The following is a 19,576-nucleotide window of genomic DNA, read 5'->3' as shown; positions in this document are numbered from 1 at the left end:
TGGGAGGTGTATGTGTCCAGGAATTTATCCATCTCTTCTAGATTTTCTAGTTTATTTGCATAGAGGTGTTCATAGTATTCTCTGATGGTAGTTTGTATCTCTGTGGGATCGGTGGTGATATCCCCTTTATCATTTTTTATTGTGTCTATTTAATTCTCTTTTTCCTTTTTTATTAGTCTCATATGCAACTTATTTTATGTAACAATTACCACCTTAAGCTGGAACTAAAACCAGTAGGTAGAAGTTAACAGAATGCAGAGTGTTAGATTTTGGAAGAGCTTTTAGATGGAAGTGAAATAGGCTACCCTGTGAGGGGTGAGCTTCTTGTCACTGAAAGTCCACAGGCAGATTTTGGTTGATGTTGAGTATGGATGTGTCTGTGTGTATCAAGGAAGGTGTAAAAAAAATTTTTGTCTTAGATGGGAAGTTGGGCCAGTTTATCCCTCCTGATTGATCCAGTTCTCTAATTCTGTTATAGTCTTGTTGTTGTTGTTGTTTCATTTGTTTGTTCAATTTTGAGTCAGGGCCTCACTCTGCTGCTCGGGTCAGGCTGGAGTACAGTGGCATGATCAAAGCTCATTGCAGCCTCGAAATGCTGGGCTCAAGCGATCCTCCTGCATCAGCCTCCTGAGTAACTGGGACTATAGTTGTGCACCAGCATGCCCACCTAATTTTTTAATTTTTGGTAAAGATGAAGGTTTTGCTGTGTTGCCCAGGCTGGTCTTGAACTCCTGGGCTCAAGCGATCCTCCTGCTTCAGCCTCCCAAAATGCTGGAGTTGCAGATGTGAGCCACTGTGCCCAGCTCTATGATAGTTTTTCAGCAAGAAGGTTGGAATCAAATGGGCATTAAAGAAGAATAGCAAAGGTTGGAACTTCTGGTAGCAGATTTTGCTGAGAACTCTCCCCTAGAATTTAACCTCAAGAACACAGATCCTGATTTCTCTCTTTTTTTTTTTTTTTTTTTTTTTAGAGACAGAGTCTCACTCTGTTGCCAGGCTAGAGTGTGCAGTGGCGCGATCTGGGGTCACTGCAACCTCCGCCTCCCGGGTTCAAGTGATTCTCCTGCCTCAGCCTCCTGAGTAGCTGGGACTACAGGTGCGCACCACCACGCCCAGCTAATTTTTGTATTTGTAGTAGAGACAGGGTTTCACCATGTTGGCCAGGATGGTCCCAATCTCTTGACCTCGTGATCCACCTGCCTCGACCTCCCGAAGTGCTGGGATTACAGGCATGAGCCACTGTGCCCAGCCCAGATATTTCTTTGAATTCGGTTTAATGCCTGGAAGATGACAGTATTCTTGAAAATTTACTTCAAACTTAGACTTTCGACAGAGAATACATCAAAAAAATTTTTGCCTACAGATGAAATATGAAATCAATATATATATGTGTGTGTGTGTGTATATATATATATATATTTTACAAAAGAGAATCACAGAAAATGAGAATCATCAAATGGTACACAGTGAGGGTTAGTTTATCTATTCCAGTGTATTAGAAACAATGGCTTCTGTCCTATTTAGGATTTTAGTGACAGCGGTTACATCAAAGGAAACTTAGTTTCTTGAGACATGAAGGCTTATAAAATTTTTTTATACTCGACTATTTGCTACAAGTAGAATAATTTTGGCTTTCTATTAAAACCACTATAGGTATATTTGTTAGTTCTCTGCTTACAGCCCTAGCTTGGAAACTAGTAGAGGATGGATGCTAAGGCTTACTGGTAGAAGAAAATGTTGGAGTAAAAATATATATGAGTGGGAGGAGCTATTGACCCATAAAAATGTTATCTTGAAAAGCTGCTGAAAGATGGGGCTTGTTCTCATCTCCTCAGTTGCTTTGCCCCCACAAATGCTGGTGTACTGCTGTATTCAATGTGTATAACTTTAAATACAGTTTCTGTTGTCTAAAAAGCATTGAATCATCGTTTATTTTGAAATGGTATTGATTGCATGTTTAAATGATAATACTTTGGAGGTATTGGATTAAATAAACTGTGTGTGTGTATATGTGTGTTTTCTGCAGTGAAAACACTTATTTTACAACAGTAATCTTTATTTTAGGTCAACATTCAAACATACAAGAAATGTGTTGTTACAATTAAAATTTTTTTAAAAAGTAGTGGAGTATCATCTTCATGCCATCCCTCTTAAGCCCTGACTTGAACACCCTAAGAAACTTCTTGACTTATTCTGGGCTGGCCGCACACCTGTAATTCCAGCACTTTGGGAGGCCAAGGCAGGGGGATCACTTGAGGCCAAGAATTCGATACCAGCCTGGGCAACATAGCAAGACCCCCATCTCTACAAAAGTAAGAAATTAGCTGGGCATGATGGCACATGCCTGTAGTGCTAGCTACTCAGGAGGCTGAGGCAGGAGGATTGCTTGGGCTCAGGAATTCAAGGTTACTGTGAGCTATGTTTGTGCCACTGCACTCCAGCCTGAACAACAGAGTGAGAGCCTATCTCTAAAAAATAAAAAATTGGGGGAAACTATTGAATTATTTCATAGCTTTGTATTTTAAATTGTTTTATCTTTTAATTTTGACATAATTTTAGACTTGCAAAATAGTACAAATAATTTGTATATACCCTTTACTCAGATTCTCCAAATGTTAACTTCGTACATAAACACAATACAATGATCAAAATCAGGAAATAACATCGATATAGTACTGTTACCCAACCTACAGACCTTATTTCAGTTTCACCAGTTGTCTCAATGATGTCCTTTTTCTGGTTCAGGATCAAATCCAGAATGCAATGTTGTATTTATTGTCATGTCTCTTAAGTCTCCTTTAATCTGAAATAGTTCCTCAGTCTTTGTTGTTCATGCCCTTGATGCTTTTGAAGAACACTCTCAGTTATTTTATAAAATATTTCTTAATTTGGGTTTGTCTGATATTTTCTCATGGTTAAATCCAGGTCATGCCTTTTTGGCAAGAGTACCACAGAAATGATTTTGTGCCCCCAGTGCATCATATCAGGAGACACTTATTATTGACTTATTCCATTACTGGTGATAATTAATTTTGATCATTTAAGTTGGTGCCTGCAAGGTTTCTCTGCTATAATGTTATAGGTTATACAAATATCCTGTTTCTTTATACTTTTGCCACCTAATTTTAGCACCCACTGTTGATTCTTGCCTGAAACAGTTACTACCATAGTATTTGCTAAATGGCAATTTTTAATTTTCATATAGATTTATTTCATGTATAATAATCAGGGTCCATATAGGAAATTAAGAGAGATTACTAAAATTATATTGCTGGTTTGAAATCTCACTGGGCACTCATGTGCTACTTCACTAAAGCCATTTTATATTCTTCTGTTTTTAAATCAAACATTGTCGCTCATCTCACACTATTCAGGGATCAGTCTTCTTTTTTCTTCCTATTCTACCAAAAAGGAAACTATAGTAAGATTGTGACTTTAATTTCACAAGTTTGGCCATCTTGTCTCCTGGAAGTTTGGTGTCTGGCTATCTGTTGGCAGGAGAAAAATCTGTCCTGAAGGGGGATAGGTCTTTCCTGTCTGTTCCATAATGAGCTCTGGTAATAAAATGCTCATATCCTTGCCTTAAAACCCAAACATTGGCCTTCTTACTTAAGATTGATGTCTGGGGAAGTCTTTAAGTTTCCTCATTAGAAACTTACTGGAAATGCTGACACGGATTTTATGCCTTTTATTTTCAGCCTGCCACAGTGACTCAGGGCACTCAAGGAACTATCCGACCAGCTGCCAACTTCGATGCTATAAGAGATGCAGAAATTCTTCGTAAGGCAATGAAGGGTTTTGGTAAGGAAAACAAATTTTTGTCTTTTTTAATAAGTTAAAGTAATCAATTCTAAAGTAAAAATAAACCTTATCTCATAAACCCAAGTTTATGTGTCAGCCTGGGTGCACATACCTGGATTTAATCTGATGTCTAGTGCCTTGTAAGCATTCTAAGAGATGACCTCAGGCTGGGTGTGGTGGCTTACACCTGTAGTCCCAGCACTTTAGGAGGCCGAGGTGGGCAGATCACCTGAGTTCAAGACCAGCCTGGCCAACATGGCGAAACTTCATCTGTACTAAAAATAAAAAGTAAAATAGTTGGGCATGGTGATGCATGCCTGTAATCCCAGCTTCACGGGAAGCTGAGGCAGGAGAATTGCTTGAACCTGGGAGGTGGAGATTGCAGTCAGCCTAGATCACACCATTGCACTTGCACCCCAGTCTGGGTGACAAACTCCGTCTCAAAAAAAAAAAAAAGATGACCTCAAGCAGCACCTAGCATATACTTTGTCCTTACTTAAACATGTGTGGTTCTTCCAGGGACAGATGAGCAGGCAATTGTGGATGTGGTGGCCAACCGTTCCAATGATCAGAGGCAAAAAATTAAAGCAGCATTTAAGACCTCCTATGGCAAGGTATGTTTTTCTTTCCTGGAATGAGCTCCAGCAGTGGCTGGTAGACTCTGCATTCATGTCAGATTGGATACTATATTTTGATTAGTACCTGTGGTGCAAAAGAGGGACAACTAGACTTTAGAGACCTCAAGGGTACTGTATTCCCTATTTCTGTTTTTTGTTTTGTTTTGTTTTGAGATGAAGTCTCGCACCAACATCCAGGCTGGAGTGCAATGGTGCGATCTCAGCTCACTGCCGTCTTTGCTTCCCGAGTTCAAGCAATTCTCCTGCCTCAGCCTCCTGAGTAGCTGGGACTACAGGTGCACAGCATCATGCCTGGCTAATTTTTGTATTTTTAGTAGAGACGGAGTTTCACCATGTTGGCCAGGCTGGTCTCTAACTCCTGACCTCAAGTGATCCGCCTGCCTCAGCCTCCCAAAGTGCTGGGATTACAGACGTGAGCCACCATGCCTGGCCTATTTCTCTTAAAAGGCTTTTTCATTCTAGAGTAGTCCTTGATCTCATAATCATACCTTACCCCAGTCACATATGTGATAGACATTCAGTAGAAAGTAGATCACAACTACAGTCGTGATCAAGAGGATGGTTCTCAGTCTTCTGCCTGTTACAGTGGGATTCAAGGCTTATTACATAGCCCTTGTTTATTCTTGGTCCTGGGCATCGCCTTCTGCTTCTCTCCCTTTCTCTAAACGTGTCCGATGTTAAAATTATATGGACTGAGCGTGGTGGCTTACGCCTGTAATCCCAGCACTTTGGGAGGCCAAAGCGGGAGAATTTCTTGAGGCCAGGAGTTCAAGACCAGCCTGGGCAACATAGGGAGACTTCATTTCCAACAACGATGACAACAAATTATATTAGCTGGGCGTGGTGGCGTGTGTCCATAGTCCCAGCTGCTTGGGAGGCTGAGGTAGAAAGATTGCTTGAGCCCAGGAAGTCAGGCTGTTAGTGAGCTGTGATTGTGTTACTGCACTGTAGCCTAGGTGACAGAACAAGACGCTGTCTCAAAAAAAAAAATAATATGGAAATGCTTGCCATTCTCTGTACACACCATGATCTTTTATGCTTCTGTGTTGTGTACATGCCATTCTCCTGGCCTTGAATACCTTTTCTTTTTTTCATGGCAAACTTCTTTAAGATTTGGCTTAAATATCAGCTACTCTGAAGTTTCTTTCATTAGTCTGGACAGAATTTAGCTGCTTCTTAATACTGTGTAGTCCCATAGCACTTTGTAAAACCTCTGTTATTACTAATCTCACGGCCCACCCCCAAAAACTGAGCTCCCATAGGACAAACCATGGTCATAGTCATCTTTGTATTACAGTACCAAGTATATAATGGCAAGTAGCCACTTAATACTTGTTGAATGGATGATCAGTTTCTAAATCCAACAAGATTCTATGGCTAAAAAATGCCATTGTTCCTCAGATGTAATGGGAAAACATGGATAGCACTGCTTTGCTTTTTTTTTTTTTTTTTTTTTTTTACTTTTTTTTGAGACAGAGTCTCAAAAGGCTGGAGTGCAGTGGCATGATCTCCGCTCACTGCAGCCTCCACTTTCCAGGCAAGAGCGATTTTCGTGCCTCAGCCTCTCAAGTAGCTGGAATTATAGGTGTCTGCCACCACACCCAGCTAATTTTTGTACTTTTAGTAGAGACGGGATTTTGCCATGTTGGCAAGTGTGGTCTCAAACTCTTGGCCTCATGTGATCTGCCTGCCTTGGCCTCCCAAAGTGCTGGGATTACAGGCATGAGCCACCACGCCTGACCTGCTTTGCCATTTAGATAGGAATCCTAAAAATATCCTAATGTTCTCTGCATCTAGTTTATATTTCTCAGAATGGGGTAGTGGTCCATTGATTGGTCCCACCTTGCTTATTCTATTTTGCCTTTCCCTGTCTGCCCAGCCCAGTGACTGATTATGCAACACAAACCCTAGAAGGTCTCCTTAAGCTTCAACATCAGACTCACTATTCTCACAAAGATATTTCCATGTTATGAATTTTTTATCTAGTCTGCACAATGCTGTCTCAAGTTTTTTTATATATTGCTTTAGAATTAAAACTAACAATCTAATTTCCGTACCACTAGCCACCTCTTTTCTTAACTTCCTAATTAGTAAAACACTGTTTTTCTAGCCTGCTATAGTCATCTTTGAGTCTATGTTTTTCTTTTATCATAGGGAGTATTCTGTATGCTTTGTCCTAGCAGTTGGTTATTTACTAGTTTTTATTGATCTGATCTATAAAATGGCCCTTTAAAATGTTTCTTTTGTCTACTTTGTTCCTTCTCATTTCCATTGTTACCATTCAAGTCCAAGACTTTATTACCTCTTAACTAAATATTCCAGTAGCCTAAATGTTTTCATCTATAGCTTCTTTGTCACCATCATCCATTCTGAATATTGTTGCTACATCAGTGCCATTTTCTTGCATGAAAAGTTTCCAGTGGTTCCTCCCAGCAAACAGAATCAAGTCCATATTCTTTAGCTTGGCATTCAATGTAATAATCCAAGATTTAGTTACAACTTTGTTTTAACTCATCTATTATGAAAACCTTCCTCTGTAACAAAACCGGTTGTCTTATTGTTCCATTGAACAAGCTTTGCTCATTCTTGGCTCTATACGAGTAATTCTCAACCTTAACTGAACATCGTAATTTCCTTTAAAACTTAAAAATACACAGAATCTCTGAGTCTTAGTCCTGGACATCAATGTTTTTCTTTTTTTTTTTAAAGCTCCACAATGAATGTAATGAAGAGTCAAGGCTGGGAACCCCTTCTCTGTTCCTTGGTGGTGTTCCTTCTTACCTGAAATACCTTTCTCCTTCCTCTTTGCATGCTAATTTTTACATTTTTCTCTGAGCTCTCCAGCTGACTTTGAACTTTTTCTGTTTAAACTTTCTCTATTACTTATTTCTATGCTACTTACCCAGTGCTAGAGTACAGGTTACCTTACATTATTTTTTTTTTAGATGTGTATCTTTCCAAATAAGAACAAGATCGGCTGGGCACAGTGGTTCATGTGTGTAATGCCAGCACTTCGGGAGGCCAAGGCGGGTGTATCACTTGGGGTCAGGCATTCAAGACCAGCCTGGCCAACATGTGAAACCCCATCTCTACTAAAAATACAAAAATTAGCCTGGCGTGGTGGGATGTGCCTGTAGTCCCAGGTACTCAGGGGGCTGAGGAAGGAGAAGAGCTTGAACCCAGGAGGCAGAGGTTGCAGTTAGCCGAGATCACACCACTGCATTCCAGCCTGGGCGACAGAGCGAGACTCTGTCTCAAAAAAATAACAACAAAAAACAAATAAGAACAAGATGATAATGGTTTCTACTTCCTCATAGAACCAAGAACAGTTCCTTTTACTAAGTAAATATCTGTTTATCATTTTGTCAGTTTGAATAATTCTTTGTTTCATATACCCCTTGTTTTTGTACCTGGTAGAGTGGAATAAGATTTTATTAAATGTTTATTGATAGAATGAATAAAATAGATCTGCTTGAGTGTAATAAGTGTGTAAGTGTAACAGACTTTAAATTTATTTACTTCTTTTTTATTTTTATTTATTTATTTATTTATTTATTTATTTATTTATTTATTTATTTATTTATTTTGAGACGGAGTCTTGCTCTGTCGCCCAGGCTGGAGTGCAGTGGTGCGATCTCAGCTCACTGCAAGCTCCGCCTCCCAGGTTCACGCTGTTCTCTTGTGTCAGCCTCCCGAGGACCTGGGACTACAGGTGCCTGCCACCACTCCCGGTTAATTTTTTGTGTTTTTAGTAGAGACGGGGTTTCACCGTGTTAACCAGGATGGTCTTGATCTCCTGACCTCATGATCCTCCCGCCTTGACCTGCCAAAGTGCTGGGATTACAGGCATGAGCCACCGCGCCTGGCCTTTATTTACTTCTTAGTATATAACATTCAGCTTTCAAATTTAGGTTTTTATAAAGCAATTCCATTTCTTTTTTTGTATTTTCCTTAAAAGATTTAAGTGACAAAATTTGGAGAACACATATACTTAGCTTGTATTTGTGATTAAATAGGATTTAATCAAAGATCTCAAATCAGAGTTAAGTGGAAATATGGAAGAACTGATCCTGGCCCTCTTTATGCCTCCTACGTATTACGATGCCTGGAGCTTACGGAAAGCAATGCAGGTACTACTATATGTCATTTATTATGAGTATTTTGTCCTATTTCATATGTAAAACCGTACAAATTATGACGGTTCTGAATTTACAGTGGTAATTAAAGCAATTCTTTATTTCACATCATCCATCTGAATATATAGTTTTTAGTTCTAGAGAACAAAGAAATATTTGACGAAGATTTAATTACTTGCATAAATTTCATTTTTCTTTGTATAATCTTCCCTTCATTTCATGTAGGGAGCAGGAACTCAGGAACGTGTATTGATTGAGATTTTGTGCACAAGAACAAATCAGGAAATCCAAGAAATTGTCAGATGTTATCAGTCAGAATTTGGACGAGACCTTGAAAAGGACATTAGGTCAGATACATCAGGACATTTTGAACGTTTACTTGTGTCCATGTGCCAGGTGAGTATAGTATGAATGCTTGTGCGTTGATAGAGGGAACATACTTTAAAAGCCTTTTGCCAGTGAGCATTCTTTATTCCTTTTAATATTTAGCCACCTTGCAATATTGCCATCTTTAAGAGGGACAACACAGAAACCAGTGTACAGATTTCTTTGTAGTTACTATTGAGATTTATTCCTGTAAATCTGGCTTTTGTAAGGAATTAGAGATTTAACCTCTAAGGTTGTATGGAATCAGAAACCAATTTGAGGCTCTGTGGCTGGGATGGGGATGAAACTGTACATTTGAGCTTATCACTATCCTGCCCATTATGCCCCACCATCAAGTGAAGATGTGCAGGACTGCCATAGAGGTGCTACAGGAAGTGAGGACTATGTGAGGAGACCCAGAAATGCAGAAAAATGTTTTAGGGTTCCCAGTAATAACTGTGATTAGCACCTTCTTTATTTTGATTCCCCAGGTGTGCTGGAGAATTGACAGAAAATACTCCAAATAGGGTATTTGGAATGGCATTAGAAACACACTTAGGGCCAGACATTGTGCCTCACACCTGTAATTCCAGCACTTTTGGAGGCCAAGGCAGGAGGATTGCTTGAGGCCAGGAGTTTGAAGCCAGCTTGGGTACCATAGCCAGAAACCATCTCTATAAAAAATATTTTTAAAAATTAGCCGAACATGGTGGTATGTGCCTGTAGTGCCAGCTATTCAGGAAGTTCAGTGGGAGGATCACTTGAGCCCAGGAGATTGAGGCTGCAGTGAACTGTGATCGCACCACTGCATTCCAGCCTGGGCAATAGAGTGAGATCCTGTCCTTAAAAAAAAGAAAAGAAAAAAAGAAAAGAAGCACACTTAGAATGAGATGATGAAGGTGTATTTGAAAGAGATTATGTAAATGACTAGCATGCTGATTCAATATCAAGAGTTACTGCCTATTGTGCTAGTGCACAAGATTGGACCATCTGGAGGGATCTAAAGGAGAGGAGGGGCTCTTAAGAGCCAAGGGAGGGGCTGGGTGTGGTGGTTCATGCCTATAATCCCAGTACTTTGGGAGGCTGAGGCGGGTGGATCACCTGAGGTCAGGAGTTTGAGACCAGCCTGACCCACATGGTGAAACTCCATCTCTACTAAATACAAAAAATTAGCCAGGAGTGGTGGCACCTGTAATCCCAGCTACCTGGGAGGCTGAGGCAGGAGAATTGCTTGAACCCGGGAGGCAGAGGTTGCAGTGAGCTGAGATTGTGCCATTGCACTCCAGCCTGGGTAACAAGAGCAAAACTCCATCTAAAAAAAAAAAAAAAGGGAGGTAGCTGTGGAAAGGATAGTGTGTAACAGTGAGTGGATATGGAAATGAGAAAGCAAAGTAAATGGGTTGAAGGAAATTGAATTTACCTAAATCAGAGTAACAGGAGGGCAGTAGGTTAGGATTTAAAAGAAACAAGAAGGAAAACAGACAATGCTAAAAAATGGCTATTAAGATTTTACATGAGGTGCTGAGTCTCTCTTTATGCAGAGTTCAAGGCCCAGCCCTACCTTTTCCAGGGCATGAGTAGAGGAGTAACTTCCTGGGAAAGTGTGTGTGAATCCAAAGGCAATAATCTGGGAAATTTTTTGTGAGTACCTTTTCCTGTGTTATATTCAGTCGCCCATGTAGAATGTGCCTCTACGTATTCCTTGTGCCAGTTGCTCAGAAGACAGTTCTTCAGCTTCAAGGAGGATTTTTCCATCTTATTCCAAAGATGGTCCCTGAGACTCTAAAAGGCAGCCTTTTCTTGTTTGGGTTTGTCTTTCTGTTTTTGAGAGAAACCAACTGCTCATTAAGCTTAAACTCTTCCTTCCTCCTTCCTTTCTTCCTATTCCAGGGATGAGTGTAGTATACAAATAGGCACAGTCTAACAGAACATGAGTTATTTGTAGCTGCTTCTATAAAGCTAATGTGTCATTTTTATGCATGTATTTATGGTAAATACTTATATATTAAGATTATAATTCGACGGCTGAGTGTGGTGGTGTGAGCTTATAGTCCCAGCTACTCTGGAGGCTGAGGTAGGAGGATCACTTGAACCCAGGAGTTTGAGGCTATGATCATGTCTGCAAATAGCCATTGCACCCCAGCCTGGGCAACATAGTGAAATCGTGTCTCTTAAAAAAAAGTATTATACTCAGATGAAGAAAAGAAAGTTTATGAAGCCTCCATATTATATCCTCCCTCCCTCCTGCCCTAGAGTTAAATTTCTTGAGGGCAGAGACCCTGTCTCTCCTATGTCCCTACCGCTTAACACAGTGCCTGACACAAAGAAAGTGCTTAATGTCTCTTAGTCGCATGAATGAATAAAAAGTAGAACTCAGTACGGTGCATATTGATCTTAAATTCCAGCTAAGAGAGCTGTTTCTTCATTAGAGTGGTAGTTAATATCTCCTAGTAGAGATATTTTTGTTTAAACATTTTGGGTTTAATTTAGCTCCCAAAAGCCCTCATTTTTAACATAACCTCATTAAACCATGATCTTATATTATAAAATCCAGTTGACAGTATAATAAATTACTAGTTATATTTCCATGCATAGAAATGAAGGATATGCATGACAGACATTATGGATTAGGCCAGGCCCAGTGGCTTACATCTATAATCCCAGCACTTTAGGAGGCTAAGGCAGGAGGATCACTTAAGCCCAGGAGTTAGAGACCAGCGTCTGGGCAACATAGTGAGACATGCTGTCTCTACAAAAAATAAAAAAATTAACCAGGCATGGTCGTTTGTGCCTGTAGTCCCAGCTATCTGGGAGGCTGAGGTGGAAGGATCACTTGAGCCTAGGAGGTTGATACTGCACTCCAGCCTGAGTGACAGAGCAAGACCCTATCTCAAAAAAAAAAAAAAAAGAAATAGTCTCTTTAAATCCAAAAGTGAACTAGATTGGAAAAAAAAAATTTAGTAGAACTATTATTTATTTCTTCCAATTCCTGCCTTTCTCTTTTGCAGGGAAATCGTGATGAGAACCAGAGTATAAACCACCAAATGGCTCAGGAAGATGCTCAGCGTCTCTATCAAGCTGGTGAGGGGAGACTAGGGACCGATGAATCTTGCTTTAACATGATCCTTGCCACAAGAAGCTTTCCTCAGCTGAGAGCTACCATGGAGGCTTATTCTAGGGTATGAGCTTTTCTTTTGAAGATTTGGCTTCTGCTGTAAGATACAAAAATATTTAACCCTTTAATTTTGTTTGCAGATGGCTAATCGAGACTTGTTAAGCAGTGTGAGCCGTGAGTTTTCCGGATATGTAGAAAGTGGTTTGAAGACCATCTGTAAGATATTTTTGTGCTTTGCTTTATTTTCTTTTTAAATGAGTGGGAGCTTTGAATAGTTGTTCCCATTAAATGTTGATAATATAGTCCACGTGGAATCTGCTTAGGCAGTAGCTGATCTAATCCTTTGGGGTTTGTTTTTTGTTGTTTGTTTTCTTTATTGGATAAGCCCCCAGAAACAATCCTGTGTTTTTACATACAATTTCCTATGAATGGTAGTTCTGTGATCAAACAGGGCTGTTTGGGGATTATTTGGCCTTCATCTGTAGGCCTGTCTTGATAACTGTGCCAGAATACCTGAGTTGTAGCACTTCCTTTAAAGAGAAAGGGAAAGTCCTGAGGAACTCACAGCGTCACCACGAAGCAGTTTGAGTCCTCAAAACAGATATTTCAGGTACTCAGCCCAGTGAGACTCATTTCCTTTTTGAAGTTAACCAGTTTCTGGTGGTCTAATACACAGATGTCTAACAAAGTGAAAGTTTCATTCTCATGGATATTAGGACTAAGGGGAGTATTAGTAACACTTTGGTATTAACAATGGAATGTCGGGCCACGGGCAGTAGCTCACACTTGTAGTCCCAGCTACTCAGAAGGCTGAGGTGGGAGGATCACCTGAGTCTGGGAGGCTACAGTGAGCCATGATTGCACCACTGCACTCTAGGCTGGATGACAGAGTGAGAACCTGTCTCAAAAAAAATCAAGGAGAGCATCTGAACACCCTTAACTCACCCCATGTTTCTGTGATGATTACAGAGAAAATAATCAAAGGCAGGCTATAAGTGATAAATGAAGCTGGAGGGGTACACTTCTTGTGAGATCATGATTCCATGTCTCAACCATCTCTAACTTGCAGTGCAGTGTGCCCTGAACCGCCCTGCCTTCTTTGCTGAGAGGCTCTACTATGCTATGAAAGGTGCTGGCACAGATGACTCCACCCTGGTCCGGATTGTGGTCACTCGAAGTGAGGTGAGGCAGGCCTCTCTCTTTTTGTCGGGTCTTACTTGATGTTCAATGTTGATTTCTTAAAAGTTCCCCAGTTGGTTGTCAGTCCCTCAAAAATGATAAGAAAGAGCTCTCTTTGCCACCTAAAAGAGGTGGTATAAAGAACAGAAAATTCACTTTCCTCATGCTGTGGGAGAAGCTTGCATTAGTGAAATAGGCCACTCTACCCTAATGAAGATAATACTAACAGATTTTACAACTTGAGAACGTCAATGGAGAATACAAATTTATGGGAAGTTAGACATTTGTCTTTCGATTTTCATTTTGCTTATATAAAAATTAGATGAAAGGCCTATGTAGATTAATCCTAGTGGATATCAACATTATTTAAATTTAGCATCCTTTATTAATAATAAAACAATTTTTAAAATATTCGTAATTGTCTCCTTAAGTATAGCCTCATTTTTAAAAATTGTACTTTATATATTTACTGCACTTACAAAAAATTATTTTTTTTCTCAGAAGAAATGACATTTGAATTTTTTTTTTTTTTTTTTTTTTGAGACATGGTCTCACTCTGTCACCCAGACTGGAGTGCAGTGGCACGATCTCAGCTCACTGCAACCTCCACTTCCTGGGTTCAAGCAATTCTGTCACCTCAGCCTCTCGAGTAGCTGGGACTACAGGTGTGTGCCACCATGCCCAGCTAAGTTTTTGTATTTTTTGGTAGAGATGGGGTTTCACCATGTTGGCCAGGCTGGTCTCGAACTCCTGACCTCAAGTGATCCACCTGCCTCGGCCTCCCAAAGTGCTGGGATCACAGGCGTGAGCCACCACGCCTGGCCTGAACTTTTAATTGAAAGAAAACATGGCGGGGTGTCGTGGCTTACTCCTGTAATCTCAGCAGTTTGGGAGGCCAAGGCGGGAGGATTGCTTCAGCCCAGGAGTTTGAGACCAGCCTGGGCAACATGGTGAAACCTATTTCTACAAAAAACAAACGCGCACGCGCGCGCGCACACACACACACACACACGCCGGGGCGTGGTAGCCTGGGCAACATGGTGAAACCTATTTATACAAAAAATACACACACACACACGGTGAAACCTATTTATACAAAACACACACACACACACACACACACACACACACACACACACACACACACACACGCCAGGCATGGTAGTCCCAGCTACCCAGAATGTTGAGGTGGAAGGATCACCTGAGCCTGGAAGGTCAAGGCTGCAGTGAGCCGTGATTGCACCACTACACTCCAGCCTTGGTGACAGAGACCCTGTGTCAAAAAAATACCCTAAATTATTATTATTATTGCGTGTGTTTTTTTTTTTTTTTGAGATGGAGTCTCGCTCTGTCACCCAGGCTGAAATACAGTGGCACAATCTCGGCTTACTGCAACCTCTGCCTCCCGGGTTCAAGTGATTCTCCTGCCTCAGCCTCCTGAGTAGCTGGGATTACAGGTGCGTGCCACCATGCCTGGCTAATTTTTTTGTGTTTTTAGTAGAGACTGGGTTTCACCATGTTGGTCAGGCTGGTCTCGAACTCCTGACCTGATGATCCGTCTGCCTCGGCCTCCCAAAGTGCTGGGATTATAGGCATGAGCCACCACAACCGGCCAAAAACCCTAAATTATACTAAAGAAGGTAGATTATTTTTAAAGAAAACAACCAGAATATGGTATTTTGAAAAAAACTTTGTACTTTAGCTTAAATTTTCAAAGCAGAATGTTTTAAGTTGTGATAAAATATACATAACATAAAAAATTACCATTTTTAAGTAGCAATAAGTACATTCACATTGTTATGCAACCATCATTACCATTCACCTTCAGATGTTTTTTCAACTTGCAAAACTGAAAATCCATACTCCTTAAACAGTAACTCCCCATTCTCCTTTCTCCCAACTGCTGGCAACAAACCATGTGACTTCCTGTGCCTGTGTTTGACTACTCTAGGTACGTCATATTGGTGGAATCATACAATATTTGTCTTTTTGTGAGTGTTGTCTTTTACTTAGCATAGCGTCCTCAAGGTTTATTCATGTTATAGCATGTCAGAATTTCCTTCCTTTTGAGACTGAGTAATTAAATAGTCTATTGTACGTGTATCCCACCTTTTGGTTTTTTTTTAAATTCATCTGTGACACTTGGTTTGTTTCTGCCTGAATAATGCTGCTATGAACATGGATGTACAAATATCTGTTCAAGTCTACTTTCACTTATTTTGAATATACCCAGAAGTGGAATTTCTAGGTCATATTGTAATTCTTTGGAAGTGTTTTTGTTTTGCTTTGAGGAATTAACCATATTAGTTTCCACAGCAGCTGCACCCTTTTACTTTTCCATCAACCTGTGTACAAGTGTTCCCATTTCATGGCATCCTTGCCAATACTTAATATTTTTTTGGTTTTGATAATAGCCATCCTATCAAATGTTTTTAAATGACTAATATCTTTGGAATAATAGATGAAACTAGTACTACCCTGACCAAGTATTTTACAGAGCTGTGAATCAGACCTTCATTGGGTAGTGCTAGCATTGGTATGAGTGCCAGCCATAAAATGTCAGTCACTTGGTGTTTTCCCCCCCAAGTTTTGATTATTATTAAGATCTTATTATTTAAAAAGAATTTTAATAAATGTCAGGTGTCACAGATGTTTTTCTGACAGAAATATTATTTCTTATGCAGATTGACCTTGTACAAATAAAACAGATGTTCGCTCAGATGTATCAGAAGACTCTGGGCACAATGATTGCAGGTGACACGAGTGGAGATTACCGAAGACTTCTTCTGGCTATTGTGGGCCAGTAGGAGGGATTTTTTTTTTTTTTTAATGAAAAAAAAATTTCTATTCATAGCTTATCCTTCAGAGCAATGACCTGCATGCAGCAATATCAAACATCAGCTAACCGAAAGAGCTTTCTGTCAAGGACCGTATCAGGGTAATGTGCTTGGTTTGCACATGTTGTTATTGCCTTAATTCTAATGTTATTTTGTTCTCTACATACAATCAATGTAAAGCCATATCACAATGATACAGTAATATTGCAATGTTTGTAAACCTTCATTCTTACTAGTTTCATTCTAATCAAGATGTCAAATTGAATAAAAATCACAGCAATCTCTGATTCTGTGTAATAATATTGAATAATTTTTTAGAAGGTTACTGAAAGCTCTGCCTTCCGGAATCCCTCTAAGTCTGCTTGATAGAGTGGATAGTATGTTAAAACTGTGTACTTTAAAAAAAAATTCAGCTCTTTACATCTAGAATAATTTGCATCTCATTTTGCCTAAATTGGTTCTGTATTCATAAACACTTTCCACATAGAAAATAGATTAGTATTACCTGTGGCACCTTTTAAGAAAGGGTCAAATGTTTATATGCTTAAGATACATAGCCTACTTTTTTTTCCCAGTTTTCTTTTTTTAAATTGAGTTATGACAAATAAAAAATTGCATATATTTAAGGTGTACAATATGGTGTTTTGATATCAGCATTCCTTGTGTAATGATTCCACAATTAAGGTCAGGCTAATTACGTATCTGTCACCTTGACATAGTTACCATTTTTTCATGTGTGGTGAAAACACTTAAGATCTACTACCTTAGCAAATTTTAAGTGTTCAGTACATTATTAACTATAGATACTGTGCTCTACATTAAACCTCTAGCATTTATTTGTTTTATAACTGAAAGTTTATACCCTTTGACCAACATCTCCCCATTTTCCCCACCTCTCACCTGGACAACCACCACTCTGTTTAAGTTCAGCTATTTTAGATTCCACGTATAAATGGTATACAATATTCTCTTTCTGTGTCTGGCTTATTTCACTTAGCATAATGATCTCTAAGTTTATAGTTCACATTGTCACAAATGGCAGAATTTCCTCTTTTTTTTTTTTTTTTTTTTTGAGATGGAGTTTTGCTCTTGTTCCCCAGGCTGGAGTTCAGTGGCACAATCTCAGCTCACTGCAACCTCCGCCTTCCGGGCTCAAGCGATTCTCTTGCCTCAGCCTCCTGAGTAGCTGGGATTATAGGCATCTGCCACCACTCCCGGCTAATTTTTTGTTTAGTAGAGATGGGGTTTCACCAGATTGGCCAGGCTGGTCTTGAACTTGTGAACTCAGGTGATCCACACGCCTTGGCCTCCCAAAGTGCTTGGATTACAGGCAAGAGCCACCACACCCGGCCAGAGTTTCCTCCTTTAAGGCTGAATAATATTCCATTGTGTATATATACTATAATTTCTTTATCCATTCATCCATCAATGGACACTTGAGTAGTTTCCATATCTTGGTTATTGTGAATAATGCTGCAGTGAACATGGGAGTAAAGATACCTCTTTACTGATTTCATTTCCTTCAGATACATACCCAGAGGTGGTATTGCTGGGTCATATTATTTTTAATTTTTTGAGAAACCTCCATACTGTTTTCTATAATGGCTATACCAATTTACCTTCCCACCAACAGTGTACAGTGGTTCCCTTTGCTCCACATTCTTGCCAACACTTGCTATGTCTTACCTTTTTGATAATACCTAATAGGTGAAAATTCCATGTGTACTTGAGAAGAATGTATATGCTGCCATTGTTAGGTATAGAGTGTTCCGTATGTGTCCATTAGATCTAGTTTATTGTTCTGTTTAAGTCCTCTTTTTCCTTACATCTGATTCTTCTATCCATTATTGAGAATGGGGTATTGAAGTCCCCAGTTACTGTTGTAAAACTGTTTCTCCCTTTAATTCTATCAGTTTTTGCTTCGTATATTTAGGTGGTCTGTTATTAGGTGTGTAGATGTTCATAATTGTCATATCTTCTTGCAGTATTGGATTTTTTATTATATAATGTTCTTTGTCCCCTGTAACCTTTTTTTTTTTTTTTTTTTGAGAATGGAGTCTTGCTCTGCTGCCCAGGCTGGAGTGCAGTGGCCTGATCTCAGCTCACTGCAACCTCCACCTCTCGGGTTCAAGCAATTCTCCTGCCTCAACCTCCCGAGTAGTGGGGATTACAGGTGCCCGCCAGTCAGCACGCCTGGCTAATTTTTGTATTTTTAGTAGAGACAGGTTTTTGCCATGTTGGCCAGGTTGGTCTTGAACTCCTGACCTCAGGTGATCTGCCCGCCTCAGCTTCCCAAAGTGCTGGGATTACAGGCCTGAGCCACCATGACCGGCCCCTATAACCTTTTTTGATTTAAAGTCTATCTTGTCTGATATTACTGTAGCCTCCCCTGCTCTCTTTTGGTTACTGTTTGCATGGAGTATCTTTTTCCATCTTTTAACTTTTAATCTGTTTGTGTCTTTGGATCAAATGTGAGTGTTTGGTAGACAGCATAAAGTTGAATTTTTGTTTGTTTGTTTGTTTGTTTTGAGATGGAGTCTCGCTCTGTTGCCAGGCTAGAGTGCAGTGGAGTGATCTCGGCTCACTGCAACCTCCACCTCCCGGGTTCAAGTGATTCTCCTGCCTCAGCCTCCCTAGTAACTGGGACTACAGGTGTGTGCCACCACGCCCAGTTAATTTTTTGTATTTTTAGTTGAGATGGGGTTTTACCATGTTGGCCAGGATGGTCTCGATCTCTTGACCTTGTGATCCGCCCACCTCAGCCTCCCAAGGATTTTTAAAAATCCATTTTGCTGGCCGGGCACGGTGGCTCAGTCTGTAATCTCAGCACTTTGGGAGGCGGAGGCGGGCGGATCACAAGGTCGGGAGATCGAGACCATCCTGTGGATGGTGAAACCCCATCTCTACTAAAAATACAAAAAAAAAAAAAAAAACCGGGCGTGGTGGCAGGTGCCTGTGGTCCCAGCTACTGGGGAGGCTGAGGCAGGAGAATGCTGTCAACCCAGGAGGTGGGACTTGCAGTGAGCTGAGATTGTGCCACTGCACTCCAGCCTGGGTGACAGAGCGAGACTCGTCTCAAAAAAAAAAAAACCCATTTTGCCAGTCTTTGTCTTTTGTTTTTGTTTTTGTTTTTGTTTTCAGATGGATCTCGCGCTGTCGCCCAGGCTGGAGTGCAGTGGCGCAATCTTGGCTCACTGCAAGCTCCGCCTCCCGGGTTCACGCCGTTCTCCAGCCTCAGCCTCCCGAGTAAAGCTGGGACCACAGGTGCCCGCCACCACGCCTGGCTAATTTTTTGTATTTTTAGTAGAGACGGGGTTTCACCGTGTTAGCCAGGATGGTCTCAATCTCCTGCCCTCGTGATCCACCCACCTCAGCCTCCCAAAGTGCTGGGATTACAGGCGTGAGCCACCTCGCCCAGCCCATTCTTTGTCTTTTGATTAGAACGTTTAATCCTGGCTGGGCGTGGTAGCTCACACCTGTAATTCCAGCACTTTGGGAGGCTGA

At 40.5% G+C, this 19,576-nt stretch overlaps 1 protein-coding gene across 11 annotated transcripts in view; it reads left to right on the top strand.

Moving 5' to 3' along the window:
- The window catches only part of ANXA7 (annexin A7), a 53,696-nt gene that overhangs the window by 22,126 nt on the left and 11,994 nt on the right, over positions 1–19,576 (top strand). For 6 of the 11 annotated variants that reach the window (XM_003815990.7, XM_003815991.7, XM_034930792.3 and 3 more), the window contains 8 exons: positions 3,699–3,801; positions 4,321–4,415; positions 8,456–8,569; positions 8,801–8,971; positions 11,950–12,120; positions 12,197–12,272; positions 13,126–13,238; positions 15,920–16,359. In XM_003815990.7, the coding sequence (XP_003816038.1) occupies positions 3,699–3,801; positions 4,321–4,415; positions 8,456–8,569; positions 8,801–8,971; positions 11,950–12,120; positions 12,197–12,272; positions 13,126–13,238; positions 15,920–16,042 (966 nt within the window). In that variant the 3' untranslated portion in view covers positions 16,043–16,359. Of the gene's footprint in view, positions 1–3,698; positions 3,802–4,320; positions 4,416–8,455; positions 8,570–8,800; positions 8,972–11,949; positions 12,121–12,196; positions 12,273–13,125; positions 13,239–14,570; positions 14,693–15,919; positions 16,360–19,576 lie in introns of those variants that run through there. The other 5 variants (XM_063607753.1, XM_055092986.2, XM_063607754.1 and 2 more) reach the window with 3 other exon arrangements.

Source organism: Pan paniscus, chromosome 8, assembly GCF_029289425.2.
Source record: "Pan paniscus chromosome 8, NHGRI_mPanPan1-v2.0_pri, whole genome shotgun sequence".
NCBI classification, from domain to species: domain Eukaryota; kingdom Metazoa; phylum Chordata; class Mammalia; order Primates; family Hominidae; genus Pan; species Pan paniscus.
Note: the sequence above shows the minus strand (reverse complement) of the source record. Positions and strands in the feature narration are given on the sequence as shown.